The sequence below is a fragment of the Acomys minous genome, assembly GCF_964271855.1.
Source record: "Acomys minous genome assembly, chromosome: 2".
Classification (NCBI taxonomy): domain Eukaryota; kingdom Metazoa; phylum Chordata; class Mammalia; order Rodentia; family Muridae; genus Acomys; species Acomys minous.
The window spans coordinates 79870295-79891868 of NC_140484.1; the positions used below are offsets into that span (position 1 = coordinate 79870295).

At 45.0% G+C, this 21574-nt stretch overlaps 1 protein-coding gene across 1 annotated transcript in view; it reads right to left on the bottom strand.

Moving 5' to 3' along the window:
* Positions 1 to 6595: 6595 nt before the first annotated feature.
* The window catches only part of LOC311591855 (uncharacterized protein), a gene marked incomplete at both ends in the record, with an annotated part of 381250 nt that continues 366271 nt past the window's right edge, over positions 6596 to 21574 (bottom strand). The window contains 2 exons of the mRNA XM_084771693.1: positions 6596 to 6707; positions 13454 to 13559. Coding sequence (XP_084627819.1) covers positions 6596 to 6707; positions 13454 to 13559 — 218 coding nt within the window. The remainder of the gene's footprint in view (positions 6708 to 13453; positions 13560 to 21574) is intronic.

The following is a 21574-nucleotide window of genomic DNA, read 5'->3' on the forward strand; positions in this document are numbered from 1 at the left end:
TTACAGGGGAAAGAAATGTGTGGGTTCACATACAGGCTCAATCATAAACAGGAGGGCAACGAGACCAAAAGACAGTGCAGCCTATGCCTGTTGTTATCGTTCAGGGTGCTATTTATATGAAATGGTGTGGGATCCTTCCTAGTCCACTCTAGCATGACCTAGAAGTGCCTGACTTCAGGTGATATCAGGAATCAGTCCATTTCTTGAAGAGGAAAGAAATGGATGCTGGGAGTGAGATAGGTAGGAAGTAAAAAAGGAAGAATGGGGTCAAAAAACAATCTCAGCACGTAAGTGGCGGTTGTCATAGCTATAGACTGTGACTGATCACTCAGCTGAGGATTCATTTTTAACACGTGTGCACTCGTTCATGCACGCTTGCAGGCACACACTCACCCACAAACAAACACACATAAACACACATGATGAAAAAAGATAAGCTCCAATGAGTGCAGTTAAAAAGACAGAATCGGTTGTTTTGTTATTTATCTTTAAAGATGTGTGTGTGTTCGCTTGCATGCTGGGGTGTATATAAGTCTTAGAAAAATCACATATGTACACTTTAACAAACCATTTCTAGTTTAGATCCTTGAGGTCCCCATCTACCCATGGAACACGCCAGATTTCCATTGAGCCCTATCTTGCTCTCTTAAAAATGAGATCACGGGAGCCACACCAGACCTCCCTCTCAGCTGGGGATTTTCATTTTGTTTTTCTCTCTTTCTGTTTTAGATTGATTTCTGGATTAAGTGTGGAGTGTTCTGCTTGCCTCTCAGGACATTTGGAAGAGCAGCCAGTGCTTTTAACTCCTCCTGAGGCATTTTTTACTTTTATTTCGTTTTATTTTATTTCTTTTTGTGGTTTTTCGAGACAGGGTTTCTCTGTGTAACAGCTCTTACTGCCCTGGAACTCACGCCTGCCTCTGCCTCCCAAGTTCTGAGACAACAGGCATGCATGCACCACCACCGCCCGCCTCCATTTCATTTTGCTTAATGCTCTCTTTGGTTTAAATGCTGAGGCGCTGTCACACAGAAAAGAGTATAATTTATGAGAACAACACAGCATCATTGAGGCGCTGTGGTGCTTGCTGGATGATACCATCACAAGGGCAATATTTGCCCCGCCACTCCAGTACTGGCACGCGCCATGGCAGAGGTGGGCGGTGCTGTCCCTCTCCACCTGTTTGGTGTGACAGCCAAGATTTTGTGTTTGGTTTTGTTTCTGTCTCCCACTACCATATCCCCCACACTCTGCACCCCGAGACAGGTTTTCTCCGTGTAGCGTTGGCTGTCCAGTCCTGGGCTCCCTTTGTAGACCAGGCTGGCCTTAAACTCACAGCAATCTGCCTGCCTCTGCCTCCTTAGTGCTGGGATTAAAGGCATGCAGCACTATGCCATGCCTGGCTTTGTTTTTGGTTTTGTTTTCCTTTGCCTTTAATCCCACCTCTTGGGAGACAGAGGCGAGAGAATCACTTGCACTTGCAAGTCCAGGACAGGAAAGGCTACACCAGAAACCTTATCTGGAAACAAACAAACAAGCAAGCAAGCAAGCAAGCAAGAAAAAACTACAATTTCTTTAACCCAATGAAAGTTCCAGTTCCAAACTAAGTCAGTATACACAGCGATTTTCAAGACAGGCAGGAATACATAGAGAGACTGTGTCTCCAAAATAATTTAAACACTGTGTAAGTAGATAAGTAAGTAAGTAAATACATCGATGATAGATAGATACATAGATAGATAGATAGATAGATAGATAGATAGATAGATAGATAGATAGGATTAAGGGTGTGTGCCACCATGCCTGGCTAAATATTTAATTCTTTACTCAAATATTTTAAAAGATTAAACTAGTCATTTATTTAGTGTATTCTCTGTACTTTACTAATACATAAATACACAGATGTTAGATACATACACACATACACCCATAGATACATAGATAGATAGAGAGAAAGAGATACAGAGATAGAAAGATAATACACACACAGACAGACAAATGGAGACCAATCCTCATAGTTCCCTCATTTGATCACCACAGAGTCAGGCAGCCTGGTCTAGGGAGTGCCAGCTACCTTCTAATGTTTATTAGTCATCAGTCAGTACTTAATCTATTTATTAGCAATGCAGTAGTGACTCTATAACCAGCCCAGAAAATCAATGTGTTTCTATACCCAGCACGAGAGGGGGGGGGGGGAGAGAGAGAGAAATCTTGACTAAAAGAAATAACTGGCTGGGCGTGGTAGCACACACCTTTAATCCTAGCACTCGGGAGGCAGAGGCAGGTGAATCGCTGTGAGTTCGAGGCCAGCCTGGTATACAAAGCGAATCCAGGACAGCCAAGGCTACACAGAGAGACCATGTCTCAAAAAAAATCCAAACATAAATAAATGAATAAATAAATAAATAAATAAATAAATAAATAAATAAATGGGAAAAATGGAACCAAAATCCAGAAAAAGGAAAGTATTTTCTCTGTACGTAAGCAATTTTAAGTTGTTATACCATTCATTCTGCGTACTTTGGGTTAAACTTTGTGTTCCTAAGAAAAGTGTCCATTTTCAAAGAATAGCCAAATGGTTCTTATGTGTGGTGCCTGATTTTCAAACTTTTCAAAAAGCATGGCCTGCCTGCCTGCCTTCCTTGCATTTTCAGCACCCCAGAAGCAGAGGCAGACAGATCACTGTGAGTTCGAGGCCAGCTGGTCAGCCAGCCAGCCTGCCTGCCTGCCTGCCTGCATGTCTGTCTGTCTGTCTGTGTCAAACCAAACCAAAGGAAACAAAGCAGCAGGGCCTGCCATGCATCTGGGCCATAGGAGGACAATAAAGCCTCACTGGGTTGTATATAGACCATGATGAGTTTGGGGATAGGAAACTATGATTGGAAGGCATGGTAGGAAATTAAAAATCGATTAAATTGAGAGTCCTGCCCCTCCGCAAACCTAATCGAACAAACAGTCAGTCAGTCTTGAAACCCTCAGGTAGCGAGTGTCTAAGCCAACTGTACGCTTTCATCCATCGGGAGTGTGCTTGGTTAAAAGAAACTGAAAAAAGAAAAAGAAAAACAAAGATGGGCGGGGGCTGGAGAGAGAAGGCTCAGTGGTTAAGAGCACTGTCTGCTCAATTCCCAGCTCCCACATGGCAGCTCCCACCTGTCTGTCTTTAACTCCAGGTCTAAGGTTATCTGACACTTTCATGCCTGCCTTGTTCTTAGAAGTCGGAAGCAATTTTGGAGATGCATCACAGTACAGGATCACCTCCAAGAAAGCCCACATGGCTAATGAGCTCCTTGAACAAGATGGCCCTCGGCATGCCTGGCAGTTGCGCACAGCCGAGCCAAAGAGTTTCTCATTCATGAAATAAAATAAAATACAAAAACCAAACCCTAGCCCTGAAACGATGATGTGGCTGGTGTGCCTGAAACAAAAATATAGGTATGCGACCCAACAGGAACAGGAACAGGAACAGGACTCTCTCAACACCAGAAGGACTTAATCTATCTTGGTCTTTACTGGTAAAGAACCATCCCACCCCCCCTCGTACTCAAAAGGTGAGCTATAAATTGGGCAGCTCTCTCCACACATCAGTGGAAAGTCTAGCCAGCACTCAGCTTGGAGGCAGAGGCAGGTAGATCTCCATGAGCCTGGTCTACAGAGTGACTTCCAGGAGCTGTCACACAGGGGAAACCTCTATCTTGAACCCTCCCACCCTCCACCCCTCCTAAAAGGGTGGAAAAATCACTTTTCTTCGGGAAGAAGTGGACACTAACCAGTCTGCAAAGAGGTGTGTGTGTGTGTGTTTGGGGGGTGGGGTGGGTGTTCCTCTTTACTTCTGAAAGAAACAATGAGTCAAGCAAAGCCTTCCTTTGATTTTTATCCTCACATTGTGGGATTACATTGCAAGAGGAAGACTAGAGGAGTCAGAGGTGGTTCTTTCTAAGTAAACATTAAAGACTATATCTTCAACTGGAGCGAGTGAGGGTTTGTTGTTGTTGTTGTTGTTGTTGTTGTTTTCCTTTTCTTGGGGGGGGCAAGTTCTAAAACATTCCCTCTGAAAGCAAACTGAACTCATGCACCAGGAGAATCATGTCTCAGCAGTTAAGAGTACCGGCTGTTCTGACACACTCCTTGTGAGTACCAGTAGTCCACAGATAGATGCAAGCACAGCCAGACAAGCCGAGAAACAAATAAATACCTGGAAACTAATTCTTTATCCATTTATTCACATTATTTTATTGAGTCCGTGTTAGTGAAAGAGGGCTGTGATGTAGGGAGAGTACCAGCTTGGGTCAGCAGGGGAGGGTTGTCTTCTTATGCTGTGAGGATGAAGTTTCATTCGTCAGTCCAGATGGGCTGGCTTTTTTCTCCAAGAAGAATCTTCCTTCTGGCCTCTCCCTCCTACATGGAGGCAAGAAAGCAAGCAGAGAAAACGGCTGTCAAGTTGGGACCCATAAAGCAAGTGTCCATTCCACAAATGCTGACAGGAAGTGGAGGGGGAGAGGGAGAGGGAGAGAGAGAGAGAGAGAGAGAGAGAGAGAGAGAGAGAGAGAGAGGTGGGAAAGGGGGGGAGAGACCTGCATCTAACACACAAAGTTTTAGATAACACAATGCTTCCCAATGTCTTTTCCCTGTTTCTCTTCCCCACCTTCAGCAAATGACATCACCTCCCCCCCACACATACACACAGTAAGGGGGGGAGCGCGTATCTGTGATCAGACCTGGAACAAAACAGAAAACTATGGTAGTCTGCTATTTCTGGAGCAAACACTGGGCCTCTCTTCAAGGCGATCTGGTGTCTTCTTCTGGCCTGCATATAAACATAGAGAAAGTAATGAATGAATGAATGAATGAATGAATGAATGAATAAGTAAATAAATAAAATAGCTCCTGGAGGAGGTAGAGAAACATTATGGTGCCCTCTTCTGGCCTGCAGGTGCAGATAGATAGATAGACAGATAAATAGAAAGAAAGAAAGAAAGAAAGAAAGAAAGAAAGAAAGAAAGAAAGAAAGTTCGATCTTCACAGAGTGAGTAATTAACCACATATTTATTAATAAATGGCTGCAGGAGGAGGAGGAGGAGGAGGTGGAGGAGGAGGAGGAGAAAGATATCTGGTGCACTCTTCTGGCCTGCCCGTATATATATCTGCAGATAGAGAAGCATAGGATAGATAGATAGATAGATAGATAGATAGATAGATAGATAGATAAACAAATAGATAGCTTGATAGATAGATAAACAAATAGACAGATAAATAAATAAATGGATAGAAAGTTAGGCAAATGAATGAATAAACAAACACACAAATAAACAAGTAAATAAATAAACAAATAAGTTAATTAATTAATTAATTAATTAGTAATTAGCCCGCCCATCCCCCTCCCCCCAGTGGCATGGGAAAACAAAAAAACAAACCAAACTTCATCAAACTTCCGCAGTTAGGCAGAAGGGACAACTGGTCGACCTCCATGGTTATAGGACTCGCATCAGTTGTGTATACAGATATATATATATATTTTTTTATAATATATTATTTTAAAAAATAAGAGTCCAGAAGGGACATCTGGTCGACCTGAGGTGTCCCAAATGAGAGCGCGCGACTCCCCACGTAGGACTACTGGTCTACCCGGTCTCTGGGGAGAAGGGCGGGGTGATCCCCAACTTCCAGGCGGGTCGGGGCGTGAGCGATGCAAAATGGATAAAGCCTACCCCGCCCCCCCCCAGCGGTCACACTGCTGCCACTGCCTTCGCCTCACACCCCGGCTTGGGCAGGGTCGGAGTGGGGGCGGGCAGGAAGAGGCGGCAGTGGCGACGCGGGCAGGGGTCGCTTTCTCCGGGAGAGGCGGAGGGGAAAAACTGGAACCCGTTGTTCGGGAGACAGGGGGAGTGAGAGAACTGCGGACGGGCCGCCAAGACAAACCCTTGTGTCCAGGGCTGACTTTCAGTAGATAACAGCGAGGGAGCTGCTCTGCAATGTAGAAACCCCAAACCAGAAGCAGGTCGTATATGATTGGTTTAGCGCCAGGTTCCACAGGAACTTGCACTGATGTGACAGGCGAGAGGGTGGCCCCCTTTCCCGCCGCGCCCCATTTCCCTGGACGAATGGCTCTCCGCACCAGACCCCGGTCCCAACGTGTGGTGGGGAAGACCGCCAGCAGGCCGTTGGCGACACCCCCGGGAGAGGGCGCACACGCGACAGCGATGACGACGGACCGCCAGTGGGGACGGACGGGGACCCGGCTATCCGGGGCCAACCGAGGCTACTTCGACATTGCTGTATTGTTCTGCCTGGGCAGGATTCTAACTTAGAGGCGTTCAGTCATAATCCCACAGAAGGGGGAAAGAGGGCAAGAGTCGGAGAGAGCCACAGGAGGAAGAGAAGGACCACACACCCACATGCCGAGTCCCTACAGGCCCCGCCGACCCCCCCCCTCTGATCCCGTGGGCGGAGAGGTGACCTCCCCAGGGGTCTTTAAACCTGCGCGCCGGAACACGACAGCCAGGTACCCGGAAAGGTTCGGGGAGGACACGCAAGGTCAGAAAGTCCGGGAGGGGACGGATGCCGGACCCATCGCGGCCATCTCCGACCACATGCGACACGCTCAGGGCGGGGTAAAGCCAGAGTCGAGGCGTAGGCGGCTGAGATGAGACACGACAGCGCCCCCTACCACAACCACGACATAGACGCGCACCACCGCCACGGGTGGAGACGAGCTGGACGAGAAAGAGGGGCGGCCCACGGATCGCGGCAGGAAGTGAAAGGGCAGGGTCGGTCACCCCGGGGAAGAAGCGGAAAGAGCAAAGAGAAGGCAGAGGAGCACAAAAGAGGGACGGGAACGGCAAGGACTGCCGCCCCACAACAGATGTCAACGCGCCCCGCCTCCTCACCATCCTCTTTCCTCTTCCCTCCTTCTTTCAAAACCCAGAGGACCTACCGACCGACCACGCACAAGGCAGCAGGTGATGCGACCCGGGACACGGGCCTCCAGGCGAGGAGTGACAAAGACAGACTGACTGATGGACACGGCTTGCCAACCTGTGCCTCTCTTTAATGATCCTTCAGCAGGTTCACCTACGCAAACCTTGTTATGACTTTTACTTCCTCTAGATAGTTAAGTTCGACCGTCTTCTCAGCGCTCCGCCAGGGACATGGGCCGACCTGGGCGGGGCCGATCCGAGGGCCTCACTAAACCATCCAATCGGGAGTAGCGATGGGCGGTGTGTACAAAGGGTAGGGACTTAATCAATGCAAGCTTATTACCCACACTTACTGGGAATTCCTCATTCATGGGGAATAATTGCAATCCCCGATCTCCATCACGAATGGGGTTCAACGGGTTACCCACGCCTGCCAGCTTAGGGTAGACACACGCTGAGCCAGTCATTGTAGTGCGCCTGCAGCCCCAGACATCTAAGGGCATCACAGACCTGTCATTGCTCAATCTTGGGTGGCTGAACGCCACTTGTCCCTCTAAGAAGTTGGGGGACGCCGACCGCTCGGGGGTCGCGTAACTAGTTAGCATGCCAGAGTCTCGTTCGTTATTGGAATTAACCAGACAAATCGCTCCACCAACTAAGAACGGCCATGCACCATCACCCACGGAATCGAGAAAGAGCTATCAATCTGTCAATCCTGTCCGTGTCCGGGCCGGGTGAGGTTTCCTGTGTTGAGTCAAATTAAGCCGCAGGCTCCACTCCTGGTGGTGCCCTTCCATCAATTCCTTTAAGTTTCAGCTTTGCAACCATACTCCCCCCGGAACCCAAAGACTTTGGTTTCCCTGAAGCTGCCCGCCAGGTCATGGGAATACCGCCGCCACATCGCCAGTAGGCATGGTTTATGGTCAGAACTACGAAGGTATCTGATCGTCTTCGAACCTCCGACTTTCGTTCTTGATTAATGAAAACATTCTTGGCAAATGCTTTCGCTCTGGTCCTTCTTGTGCCAGTCCAAGAATTTCACCTCTAACGGTGCAATATGAATATCCCCAGCCATCCCTCTTAATCATGGCCTCAGTTCTGACTTTTGGAAGAGCTGCCAGTGCTTTTAACCCCTCCTGAGGCATTTTTTACTTTTATTTCATTTCATTTTATTTCTTTTTGTAGTTTTTCAAGACAGGGTTTCTCTGTGTAACAGCTCTGACTGGCTGGAGCTCACGCGTGCCTCTGCCTCCCAAGTTCTGAGACAACAGGCATGCATGCTCCACCACCACCCGGCTCCATTTCATTTTGCGTAATGCTCTCTTTGGTTTATATGCTGAGGTGCTGTCAGACAGAAGAGAGTGTAATTTGTGAGAACAACACACCATCATCCGGGTGCTGTGCTGCTCCCTGGATGATACAATCGCAATTGCAATATTGGCCCTGCCCCTGCAGTACTGGCACCAGCCATGGCGGAGGTGGGCGGTGCTCTCCATCTCCACCAGATGGGTGTGACAGCAAAGTTTTGGTGTTTTGTTTTCTTTTGTTTCTGTCTCCTACTACCACCACCCTCACACCCTCCGCCCAGAGACAGGGTTTCTCTGTGTAGCATTGGCTGTCCAGTCCTGGGCTCCCTTTGTAGACCAGGCTGGCCTTAAACTCACAGCGATCTGCCTGCCTCTGCCTCCTGAATGCTGGGATAAAAGGCCTGTACAACCATGCCATGCCTGGCTTTGTTTTTGGTTTTGTTTGCCTTTGCCTTTAATCCCAGCACTTGGGAGACAGAGGGGAGAGAATCACTTGCACTTGCAAGTCCAGGACAGGCAAGGCTACGCAAGAAACCTTGTCTGGAAACAAACAAACAAGAAACAAGCAAGGAAACAAACAAACAAAAAACTACAATTTCTTTAACCCAAGAAAAGTTCTAGATCCAAACTAGGTCAGTATACACAGCGATTTTCAAGACAGACAGGAATACATAGAAAGACTCTGTCTCCAAAATAATTTAAACACTGTGTACTTAGATAAATAAGTAAATACATCGAAGATAGATAGATAGATAGATAGATAGATAGATAGATAGATAGGATTAAAGGTGTGTGCCACCATGCATGGCTAAATATTGAATTCTTTATTCAAACATTATAAAAGATTAAACTAGTCCTTTATTTAGTGTATTCTCCATACTATACTAATACATAAATACATAGATGTTAGATACATACATACATACACACATAGATAGATAGATAGATAGAGAGATAGATAGAGAGATAGATAGAGAGATAGATAGAGAGATAATAGACACACAGACAGACAAATGGATACCAATCCCCATAGTTCCCTCATTTAATCACCGCATAATCAGGCAGACTGGTCTAGGTAGTGCCAGCTACCTTCTAATGTTTATTAGTCATCAGTCAGTACTGAATCTATTTATTAGCAATGCAGCAGTGACTCTATAACCAGCCCAGAAAATCAATGTGATTCTATACCCAACAGGAGAATTTGAGAGGGAGAGAGAGAGAGAGAGAGAGAGAGAGAGAGAGAGAGAGAGAGAGAGAGAGAATTGTGTGAGGAGGCTCTCTCTCCTGATATGAAAACTATACCCATCCTTTCAATAAAAAAGGGAAGAAGAAAAAAATAAAGTAAATAACCGAGCAACCAACAAAAAATAACAACAACAACAAACAAAATACCACTACAAGCAGTCATTTGTTTTGGAATATAATTTACAGGGGAAAGAAATGTGTGGATTCACATACAGGCTCAATCATAAACAGGAGAGCAATGAGACCAAAAGACAGCGCAGCTGATGCCTGTTGTTATTGTTCAGAGTACTATTTATTTGAAATGGTGTGGGGTCCTTCCCCGTCCCCTCTATCATGACCTAGAAATGACTGACTTAAGGTGACATCAGGAAGCAGTCCATTTCTAGAAGAGGAAAGAAATGGGTGCTGGGAGTGAGATAGGTAGGAAGGAAAGAAGGAAGAATGGGGTCAAAAAAGAATCTCAGCACGTCAGAAGAGGTGGTCATAGCTAGAGACTGTGATCACTCAGCTGAGGATTAATTTTTAACACCCGTACACACGGGCGCGCAAACATTCGCCTGCGCACACACACACACACACACACACACACACACACACACACACACACACACAAACACACACACATACATACACACGATGAAACAAGAAAATCTCCAATGAGTGCAGTTACAAAGAAAGAATCGGTTGTTTTGTTATTTATATTTAAAGATGTGTGTGTATTCTCATGCACGCTAGGGTGTATATAAGTCTTAGAAGAATCACATATATACACTTTAACAAACCATTGCTAGTTTAGATCATCGAGGTCCCCATCTACCCATGGAACACGCCAGATTTCCATTGAGCCCTATATCGCCTTAGGGAGACCCTAAGGCAGAGCAGCAAGGAACTGATCACTTTATTTTTCATTACATTAGTTGTAATTAAAATCTGAAATAAGACTACCACACCTCTAATCCCAGCACTTGGGAGGCAAAGCCAAGAGGATCGCTGTGAGTTGGAGGCCAGCCTGGTCTCCAAAGCAAGTCCAGGACAGCCGAGGCTACATGAGAAACCCTGTCAGAAAACAAACAAGCAAACAAAAAACTACAATTTCTTTAACCCCAAGAAAAGGTCTAGCTCCAACCTAGTATGCACAACGATTTCCAAGACAGAAAGGAAAACATAGAGAGACACTGTCTCCAAAATAACTTAGTAGATAAGTAAGTAAGCAAGCAAGCAATCAAGCAAATACATAGATGATATATATATAGATGATAACAGACACACAGACAGACAAATGGAGACCAATCCTCACAGTTTCCTCATTTGATCACGGCAGAGTCAGGCAGCCTGTTCTACGTAGTGTTGGCTAGAATGTTTATTAACAATTAGTAAAACTTTTATGTATTAGTAATGCAGCAGTGACTTTTTAACCAATCCACAAAATCAGTGTGATTCTATACCCAGCACTAAAGAGAGAGAGAGAGAGAGAGAGAGACAGAGACAGAGACAGAGACAGAGACAGAGACAGAGACAGAGAGAGATCTTGACTTGAAGAAATTACTGAAAGCCAAGCGGTGGTGGCTCATGCCTTTCTTTAATTCCAGCACTCAGGAAGCAGAGGCAGGTGGACTGCTGTGAATTCAAGGACAGGCTGTTCTACAAAGTGAGTCCAGGACAGCCAAGGCTACACAGAGAAACCCTGTCTCCAAAAACCAAAACCAGAAAAGAAATAAGAGAAAAAAGAAAAAAGAAACAACCGAAGAGACATTAAAAAATAAATAAATAAATAAATAAATAAATAATATTACACACATTATTCGTGTGTGATAAAACAGGGCCCACACAATCTCAGAAGAAAGAAAGAAGGAAAAAAAGAAAAAGGGAAAGAAGGAAGGAAAGAAGGAAGGAAGGAAGGAGGGAAGGAAGGGTGAAAAAATTAAATATCTCAGACTGTGTGCACAAAAATACATGGGTTGTGGGGTGTGGGGGGGCAGTGTTGAGTGGGTGGGGAGGGGGGAGAAAGCAGCTCATTAGACAGGCCCTCATTGTCCTGCCTCTGTGTTCCATGAACACTCAAATCTCTTACAACTCAGTGAATCGCAAAAAGAAAAAGAAAAAAGAAAGAGGAAAGGAAAGGAAAAAAATTCCCGACTATACATTGATGCAACCAGTCACTACCTTCTGATTTGTCTGATTCTTCAAGATTCTTCTGTGGTGCACTGATGTGAGATCACTCACCTGTATGCTTATGTGTGCCATGGTCTGATTTAGAAGTCAGAGATCTACCTTCACAGTGCATGGATTAAAGCAATGAAGTACCAAGGCCAATTTGATTTCTTTTTTTGGTTTTTTTTTTTTTTTGGTATTTTGAGACAGAATTTCTCTGTGTAGCCTTGGCTGTCCTGGATTCGCTTTGTAGACCAGACTGGCCTGGAGCTCACAGCGATCCGCCTGCCTCTGCCTCCCGAGTGCTGGAATTAAAGGCATGTTCAACTGATGCTCAGCCAAACAAGTATCTTTTTAAAAAATATACAAATTAAATACATATAAGCATGAACATAATTCACGCGTGATAATACAGAGGCCACACAAGCTAAATATTTAATTCATTACTCAGCTATTTATAAAGGATAAACTAGTCCTTTATTTAGTGTAGCCTCCATACTACACTAATACATAAATACAAAGATGATAGATAGATAGATAGATAGATAGATAGATAGATAGATAGATAGGTGAAGCACAGACAGACAAATGGAGACCAATGTTTATTAGTTATCAGTACTGATTCTATTTATTAGTAATGCAGAATGAGTCTAACCAGTCCACAAAAACAGTATGATTCTACTATATTCAGCACTACAGGCATACAGTGGGGTGGGAGTGCCGGGGGTAGGGAGAGGAGAGGCGGGGAGGGAGAGGGAGATGGAGAGGGAGAGACCTTGACTCAAAGAAATAACTAAAAGCCAGGGGGTGGCGGCGCAGGGCTTTCTTTTATCCCAGGAGAGTCAGGCAGATTGCTGTGAGTTTAAGAACAGCCTTGTCTACAAAGTGAGTCCATGACAGCCAAGCCTACGCAGAATCTCTGTCTCAAAAAACAGAAACAACAACCAAAATAAATAAATAAATAAATAACCATAGAGATGAGTACAAAATAAATGAGAGAATGAATGAATGAATAAAAGTATGAACATAATTCATGTGTGATAAAAGAGGGGCCACACAAGATGAAAGAAAGAAGGAAAGAAAGAATTAAGTATCTCAGCAACAGCTATCAATAGCACTTTATAGATGTCAGATGGGAGACAGGGAGAGGCAGATATGCTGTGAATAGTGAACGCTGGGGCTGGAGAGATGGCTCAGTGGTTAAGGACACTGTTCTGCCTAGAAACAACATGCATGGTGGCTCACAACCATCTATAATGTGATCTGATGCCTTCTTCTGGCCTGCCGGTGTATGTACATGCAGGCACAGACCTGTATATGTAATAGTCAAGAAATCTTCAAAAAGGAAAAAACAAAACAAAACAAAAAACCCAGTGAATTCTGAGACAATAAAGGCTACATAAAGAGACTGGCACCATCTCCTAAAACGAAAGGAAACAAAACAAAAACCATCTGGGCGTGGTGGTGGCTCACACCTTTAATCCCAGCACTCACTGCTGAGGCAGGGAGGGGCAGGCAGATCACTGTGAGTTTGAGGCCAGACTGGTCTACAATGTGACAGCCAAGGCTACTACTCCAAGAAACTCTGTCGGGGAAGGGGAAGGGGAAGGGGGAGGGGGGACCAAAAACCAAATGAGCATTTCCCTGTGACACTTGAAAACGGCAGACTTTCCACATCGGCCACGGAGGCCTCTCCACCTCCAAGGAGAAACTAAGGTGTCACTGGAAGGTAATCAAGAGATAAGAAGTTCAGTACCCTACCCTTTCTGGCATAAGGTCAAAGGCTGAGGGAGGAGTGATGATGACCTTGAACTGACTTCAGATCCTTTTTCACTCAACCCAAGCAGATATTGATAAAACTTGAGCTTGTCTGGGGCGGCCCACAGCTCCCTTCCTGGCACTTGGGGGCCAGAGGCTGGTGGGTCGCTCCGAATCCGAGGCGAGCCTGGCAATACAGAGAGGATTCTGAGAAAGCCAAGGCATATTAGTTATGCCCCTGCGTGCCTGCACCAAATCTGACTCTAAACGTGAAGCCCTTCAATGCACAGAAAAGACAAACCAAAGCAAAATGGCAGACTGGTCTGCAGAGCAAGCTGCGCGACAGCCAGGGCTGTTGCATCGAAACGCTACCCCTAAAAACAAGTAAACACCTACACAAAAAATTGCAGTCCTTGGGAGGTGAGGGCAAGTGAACCTCTGAGTCTGTGTCCAGTTTGGTCTACCGAGTGACTTCCAGGACAGCCACGACTACAAAGAGGGACCCTTGACTTCACAGAAAACAGAAAACAAAACAGAAATCCAACACGTAGCCGGGCTTGGTGGCGTCCACCCGTGCCCGCCCGCCATCCATCCCAGCGCTCGGGAGGCAGAGGCGGGCAGGCAGGCTGGCTAAGCGCTGTGACTTCCAGGCAGGCCAGCCTGGTCTACAGAGCGAGTCTGGGGCAGCCAAGGCCACACAGAGAGACCCTGTCTCGAACCCCTCCCACCCAAAAAGCAAAACAATTCCAACATTTGGCACGCAGAAGACAATGAATCGGTGGCTCAGTGTGAGTTCGGCCTGCTCTAAAGAGTGAGTTCCAAGATGGCCAGGACTACTAGACAGAGAAACCCTTGACTGCTGCACAGAAACGAAACAAACCAAAACAAAATTCCAACACTGCAAATCCAGATACAGGACAATCTCTGTATCCAGCCCATACTGGTCTACAGAGAAAGTTGCATGACAGTCATGGCTATTACAAGCAAACCCTGCCTGAAAAACAAAATTAACTAACTAGCTAACTAACTAGCTGAAGAAATAACAACCTATGTGGAACCAAAACCCAAAGCTTGTTTGCTTTGCTTTCTGTGAGACAGGGTTTCTCTGTGTAGCCACACATATATATATATATATATATATATATATATATATATATATATATATATATGTTTTTCGAGACAGGGTTTCTCTGTGTAGCCTTGGCCATCCTGGACTCACTTTGTAGACCAGGCTGGCCTCGAACTCACAGCGATTTGCCTGCCTCTGCCTCCCAAGTGTTCGGATTAAAGGCATGCGCCACCACGCCCGGCTCATTTATTTATCTTATAAGGTAAATATTTAATTCTTTTGAACAAGTATTTAATTCTTTACTCAACTACTTAGAAACGATAAACTATTCTCCATACCCCATGTAACCTTGGAAATCCCTAACTAGATGAGGCCTGCCTCCATCTCACAGAGATTCACCAGCCTCTACCTTCAGAGCTATGGGATTAAAGACATACAGGACCACACAGCTGGCTTCTTTAAGTTCTGGTTTCAGAACTTTAACCCAATTTGCATGTGCCAAATGATAGGGTAGCCTCTGCTGATCTGTACAGTCCCCCTTGCTCCATGAACAGACATACCACATAAAAGTTGTAACTCACTGTCTTAAAACAAAACAAACAACAGCAACATAAATAAATAAATAAATAAAAGAATAAATAAATAAGAGCTGGAGAGGTGGTTCAGAGGTTAAGAGCACTGACTGCTCCTCCAGAGGTCCTGATTTGCATTCATACCGAGCACACTGTGGCTCACAACCATCTATAATGTGATCTAATGTCCTTCTCTGACAGGCAGACATACAAGCAGGTAGAGAGAACACTGTATACAAAATAATAAATAAAGACATATTTTTTTAAACTGAAAATAAACTTTTAAAATAATAATAATGACAGGAAAAAAAACCTAGTTCAAACTAGTTCAGAATCTTTCAGTAGCCAGGCTTTGGTGGCACACACTTTTCTTTAATCCCAGCAACCAGGAGGCAGAGACAGATGTTTCTTTGTGAGTTTGAGGCCAGCTTGGTCTACACAGTGAGTCAAGGACAGCCAAGGCTACATAGAGAAACCCTGTCTCCAAAAACCAAAACCAAAACCCAAACCAAACAAAATTAGACTAAGGAACAACAGCAGACCTCTGAGATGGTTCCTTTTGTTTGAATTCTAAGGCCCAGCCACACAGAAAAGAAATTATTCAAAAGTGATCTCTGTGTTTACCATTCCTCTAGATGGCAGGGACATAAATCCAATTCACACGCGTGTGTGTGTGTGTGTGTGTGTGTGTGTGTGTGTGTGTGTGAGAGAGAGAGAGAGAGAGAGAGAGAGAGAGAGAGAGAGAGAGAGAGAGAGAGAGAGAGAATTGTGCGAGGAGGCTCTCTCTCCTGATATAGAAAGTATACCCTTTCAATAAAAAGGAGAAGAAAAAAATAAGATAAATAACCAACCAACCAATAAACAAACAAATAACAAAAACAACAAAAACAAAAACAAAAACAAAAGCAAAAACTACTACAAGCAGTCATTTGTTTTGGTATATAATTTACAGGGGAAAGAAATGTGTGGGTTCACATACAGGCTCAAACATAAAAAGGAGAACAACGAGACCAAAGGACAGAGCAGCCGATGCCTGTTCTTATCGTTCAGGGTTCTATTCATGTGAAATGGTTTGGGGTCCTCCCTAGTCCCCTCCAGCATGACCTAAAAGGGACTGACTTAAGGTGACATCAGGAAGCAGTCCATTTCTGGAAGAATAAAGAAGTGGGTGCTGTGAGTGAGATAGGTAGGAAGGAAAGAAGGGAAAAGGGGGTAAAAAACCAATCTCAGCACATCAGTGGTGGTGATCATAGCTAGAGACTGTGACTGATCATTCAGCTGAGGATTTTTTTTTTTTGGTTTTTTGAGACTGGGTTTCTCTGTATAGCCTTGGCTGTCCAGGACTCACTTTGTAGACCTGGCTGGCCTCGAACTCACAGCGATCCGCCTACCTCTGCCTTCCAAGTGCTGGGATTAAAGGCATGTGCCACCACCACCCGGCTGAAGATTAATTTTTAACACAAGTGCGTGCGCGCTCGCGCGGGCACACACACACACACACAGACACACACACACACACACACACACACACACACACACACACACGATGAAACCAGAAAATCTCCGATGAGTGCAGTTACAAAGACAGAATCGGTTGTTTTGTTATTTATCTTTAAGGATGTGTGTGTATTCGCATGCACGTTAGGGCGTATATAAGTCTTAGAAGAATCACATATGTACACTTTAACAAACCATTTCTAGATTAGATCCTCGAGGTCCCCATCTACCCATGGAACACGCCAGATTTCCATTGAGCCCTATCTCGCTCTCTTAAAAATGAGACCACAGGAGCCACACCAGACCTCCCTCTCAGCTCGGGCCTTTCATTTTGTTTTTCTCTCTTTCTGTTTCAGATTGATTTCTGGAGTAAGAGTGGAGTGTTCTGCTTGCCTCTCAGGACCTTTGGAAGAGCATCCAGTGCTTTTAACCCCTCCTGAGGCATTTTTTACTTTTATTTCGTTTCATTTTATTCCTTTTTGTGGTTTTTCGAGACAGGGTTTCTCTGTGTAACAGCTCTGACTGCCCTGGAGCTCATGCCTGCCTCTGCCTCCCATGTTCTGAGACAACAGGCATGCGTGCGCCACCACCGCCCAGCTCCATTTTATTTTGCTTAATGCTCTCTTTGGTTTAAATGCTGAGGCGCTATCACACAGAAAAGAGTGTAATTCATGAGAACAACACACCATCATCCAGGCGCTGTAGTGCTTGCTGGATGATACCATCACAAGGGCATATTGGCCCTGCCCCTCCAGTACTGGCACCGGCCGTGGAGGAGGTGGGCGGTTCTCTCCCTCTACACCTGGCGGGTGTGACAGCCAAATTTTGGTGTTTTGTTTTGTTTTGTTTCTGTCTCCCACTACCAACTCCCCCACAACGTCCACACCAAGACAGGGTTTCTCTGTGTAGCGTTGGCTGTCCAGTCCTGGGCTCCCTTTGTAGACCAGGCTGGCCTTAAACTCACAGCGATCTGTCTGCCTCTGCCTCCTGAGTGCTGGGATTAAAGGCATGCACCACTATGCCATGCCTGGCTTTGTTTTTGGTTTTGTTTTCCTTTGCCTTTAATCCCAGCAATTGGGACAAAGAGGCGAGAGAATCACTTACACTTGCAAGTCCAGGACAGGCAAGGCTACATCAGAAACCTTGTCTGGAAACAAACAATCAAGCAAGCAAGAAAGCAAGCAAGCAAACAAAAAACTACAATTTCTTTAACCCAAGTAAAGTTCTAGTTCCAAACTAGGTCAGTATACACAGCGATTTTCAAGACAGACAGGAATACATAGAGAGACATTGTCTCCAAAATAATTTAAACACTGTGTAAGTAGAGAAGTTAGTATGTAAATACATCGATGATAGATAGATAGATAGATAGATAGACAGACAGACAGGATTAAAGGTGTGTGCCACCATGCCTGGCTAAATATTTAATTCTTTACTCAACTATTTAAAAAGGATAAACGAGTCCTTTATATAGTTTACTCTCCGTACTATACTAATACATAAATACATAGATGTTAGATACATACATACATACACACATAGATAGATAGATAGATAGATAGATAGATAGATAGAAAGATAGATAATAGACACACAGACAGACAAATGGATACCAATCCTCATAGTTCCCTCATTAGATCACAGCAGAGTCAGGCAACCTGGTGTAGGTAGTGCCAGCTACCTTCTAATGTTTATTAGTCATCAGTCAGTACTGAATCTATTTATTAGCAATGCAGCAGTGACTCTATAACCAGCCCAGAAAAACAATGTGATTCTATACCCAGCAAGAGAGGGGGGAGGGGAGAGAGAGAGAGAATTGTGTGAGGAGGCTCTCTCTCCTGATCTAGAAAGTATACCCACACTTTCAATAAAAAAGAGAAGAAAAAAATAAAATAAATAACCAACCAACAAACAAACAACAAGAAAAACAAGAAAAAGACCACTACAAGCAGTAATTTGCTTTGGAATATAATTTACAGGGGAACAAATGTGTGGATTCACATACAGGCTCAAACATAAACAGGAGAGCAACGAGAACAAAAGACAGAGCAGCCGATGCCTGTTCTTATCGTTCAGGGTACTATTTATGTGAAATGGTTTGGGGTCCTTCCTAGTCCCCTCTGGCATGACTTAGAAGTGACTGACTTAAGGTGACATCAGGAAGCAGTCCATTTCTTGAAGAGGAAAGAAATAGGTGCTGGGAGTTAGATAGCTAGGAAGGAAAGAAGGAAGAATGGGGTAAAAAAACAATCTCAGTACATCAGAGGCGGTGGTTATAGCTAGAGACTGTGACTGATTTCTCAGCTGGGGATTAATTTATAACACCCATGCTCCGGTGCCCGCTCACACATACACACACACACACACACACACACACACACACACACACACACACACGATGAAACAAGAAAAGCTCCAATGAGTTCAGTTACAAAGACAGAATCAGTTGTTTTGTTATTTATCTTTAAAGATTTGTGTGTGTGTTCGCATGCACGCTGGGGTGTATATAAGTCTTAGAAGAATCACATATGTACACTTTAACAAACCATTTCTAGTTTAGATCCTCGAGGTCCCCATCTACCCATTGAACACGCCAGATTTCCATTGAGCCCTATCTCGCTCTCTTAAAAATGAGACCACAGGAGCCACACCAGACCTCCCTCTCAGCTGGGGCCTTTCATTTTGTTTTTCTCTCTTTCTGTTTTAGATTGATTTCTGGATTAATTGTGGAGTGTTCTGCTTGCCTCTCAGGACCATTGGAAGAGCAGCCAGTGCTTTTAACCCCTCCTGAGGCATTTTTTACTTTTATTTTGTTTCTTTTTATTTCTTTTTGTGCTTTTCCAAGACAGGGTTTCTCTGTCTAACAGGTCTGATTGCCCTGGAACTCACGCCTGCCTCTGCCTCCCAAGTTCTGAGACAACAGGCATGCATGCACCACCACCGCCCGGCTCCATTTTATTTTGGGTAATGCTTCTTTGGTTTAAATGCTGAACTGCTGTCACACCGAAAAGAGTGTAATTTATGAGAACAACACACCATCATCCGGGCGCTGTGGTGCTTGCTGGATGATACCATCGCAAGGGGAATATTGGCCCCGCCCCTCCAGTACTGGCACCAGCCACGGAGGAGGTGGGCGGGGCTCTACCTCTCCACTTCGCGGGTGTGACAGCCAAGTTTTGGTTTTTGTTTTGTTTTGTTTCTGTCTCCCACATCCACCACCCCCACACCCTACACCCAGAGACAGCGTTTCTGGGTGTAGCATTGGCTGTCCATTCCTGGGCTCCCTTTGCAGACCAAGCTGGTCTTAAACACACAGCGATCGGCCTGACTCTGCCTCCAGAGTTCTGGGATTAAAGGCGTAGCCAGACGGTGGTGGCACATGCCTTTTTTTAATCCTAGCACTCGGGAGGCAGAGACAGGTGGATTGTTGTGAGTTTGAGGCCAGCCTCATCTACACAGCGGGTCCACAACAGCCAAGGTTCCATAAACAAACGCTGTCTTCAGGAACCCAAACCAAAACCAAACAAAAAGAAACAAAAAAATTTAGACCGAGGATCTACACCAGACCTCTGAAACGGTTCCTTTCACTTTATTTATCTTTATTTTATTTCATTATTTTTTTATTTCTTTTTTTTTGGGCGGGGGCAAGGGATTCAGTTTTCACGTTAGGGTTTCTCTGTGTAGCCTTGACTGTCCTGGACTTACTTGATTTTGTAGACCAGGCTGTACTAAAATTTACGGAAATCCGACTGCCTCTGCCTCCCGAGTGCTGGGATTATTGGCATGCGCCACCGCCGCCTGGCCTTATTTGAATTTTTTTCTGTGCATCATTCGGTATGAATGTGTCAGATCCCTTCTAGTGGCGTTACAGACAGTTGTGAGCTGCCATGTGGGTGTTGGGAATCCAACCCAGGTCCTTTGGAAGAGCTGACAGTGCTCCTCACCACTGATCCATCTCTCTAGTCCCATTTGCTTTGTCTTCATGCTCTCTTTCTTTGAATTCTGAGGCAACACCACACAGGGGGGAAAACATTTCTGAAGTGATCTTCTCTGTTCTCTGTGTTTACCATCCCTCTAGATGGCAGGGACTTAAATCTAATTCACATTGGGTGGGGGGCAGGGGGCAGAGCAGAGGGTCGAGGGCGTGGTGGGCCAGGGGTCGGGAGGGGGGAGAGGAGGGGCACTTGCAGGCACGCGGGGGAACAGGGGGGGATTGTGAGGAACCTCTCAACCCTGACCTAGAAATTACCCTTTAAATTAAAAGTGTAAAAAAAACAGTATTACAAACATACATTTGTTTTGGAATATAATTTATGGTAGAAAGAAATGTGTGGGTTCGCATACAAGCCCAAACCTACACAAAACACTGGAGAGACCAAAAAGCAGAGCAGCCGATGCCTGTTTTTTTTGTTCAGGGTACTATTTATGTGAAATGGGTTGGAGTCCTTCCTAGTCCCCTCTACCATGACCTAGAAGTGTGACTGTCTTAAGCTGAAATCAGGAAGCAGTCCATTTCTGGAAGAGGAAAGGGTTGCTATGAGTTCAATGGCCAGCCTGGTCTACTAAGTGAGTCCAGGATGGCCAAGGCTACACAGAGAAACCCTGTCTCAAAAAACAAACAACAAACAAACACACAAAGTTTTAGGTAACACAATGCTTCCCAATGTCTCCTCCCTGTTTCTCTTCCCCACCTCCAGCAAATGACATCACCTCCCCGACCACACACACACACAGAAGGGGGGGGGGAGCACACATCTGCGATCAGACCTGGAACAAACCAGAAAACTATGGTAGTCTGCTATTTCTGGAGCAAACACTGGGCCTCTCTTCAAGGCGATCTGGTGTCTTCTTCTGGCCTGCAGATAAACATAGAGAAATGAGTGAATGAATGAATGAATGAATGAATGAATGAATAAGTAAATAAATAAAATAGCTCCAGGATGAGGTAGAGAAAGATTATGGTGCCCTCTTCTGGCCTGCAGGTGCAGATAGATAGATAGACAGATAAATAGAAAGAAAGAAAGAAAGAAAGAAAGAAAGAAAGAAAGAAAGAAAGTTCGATCT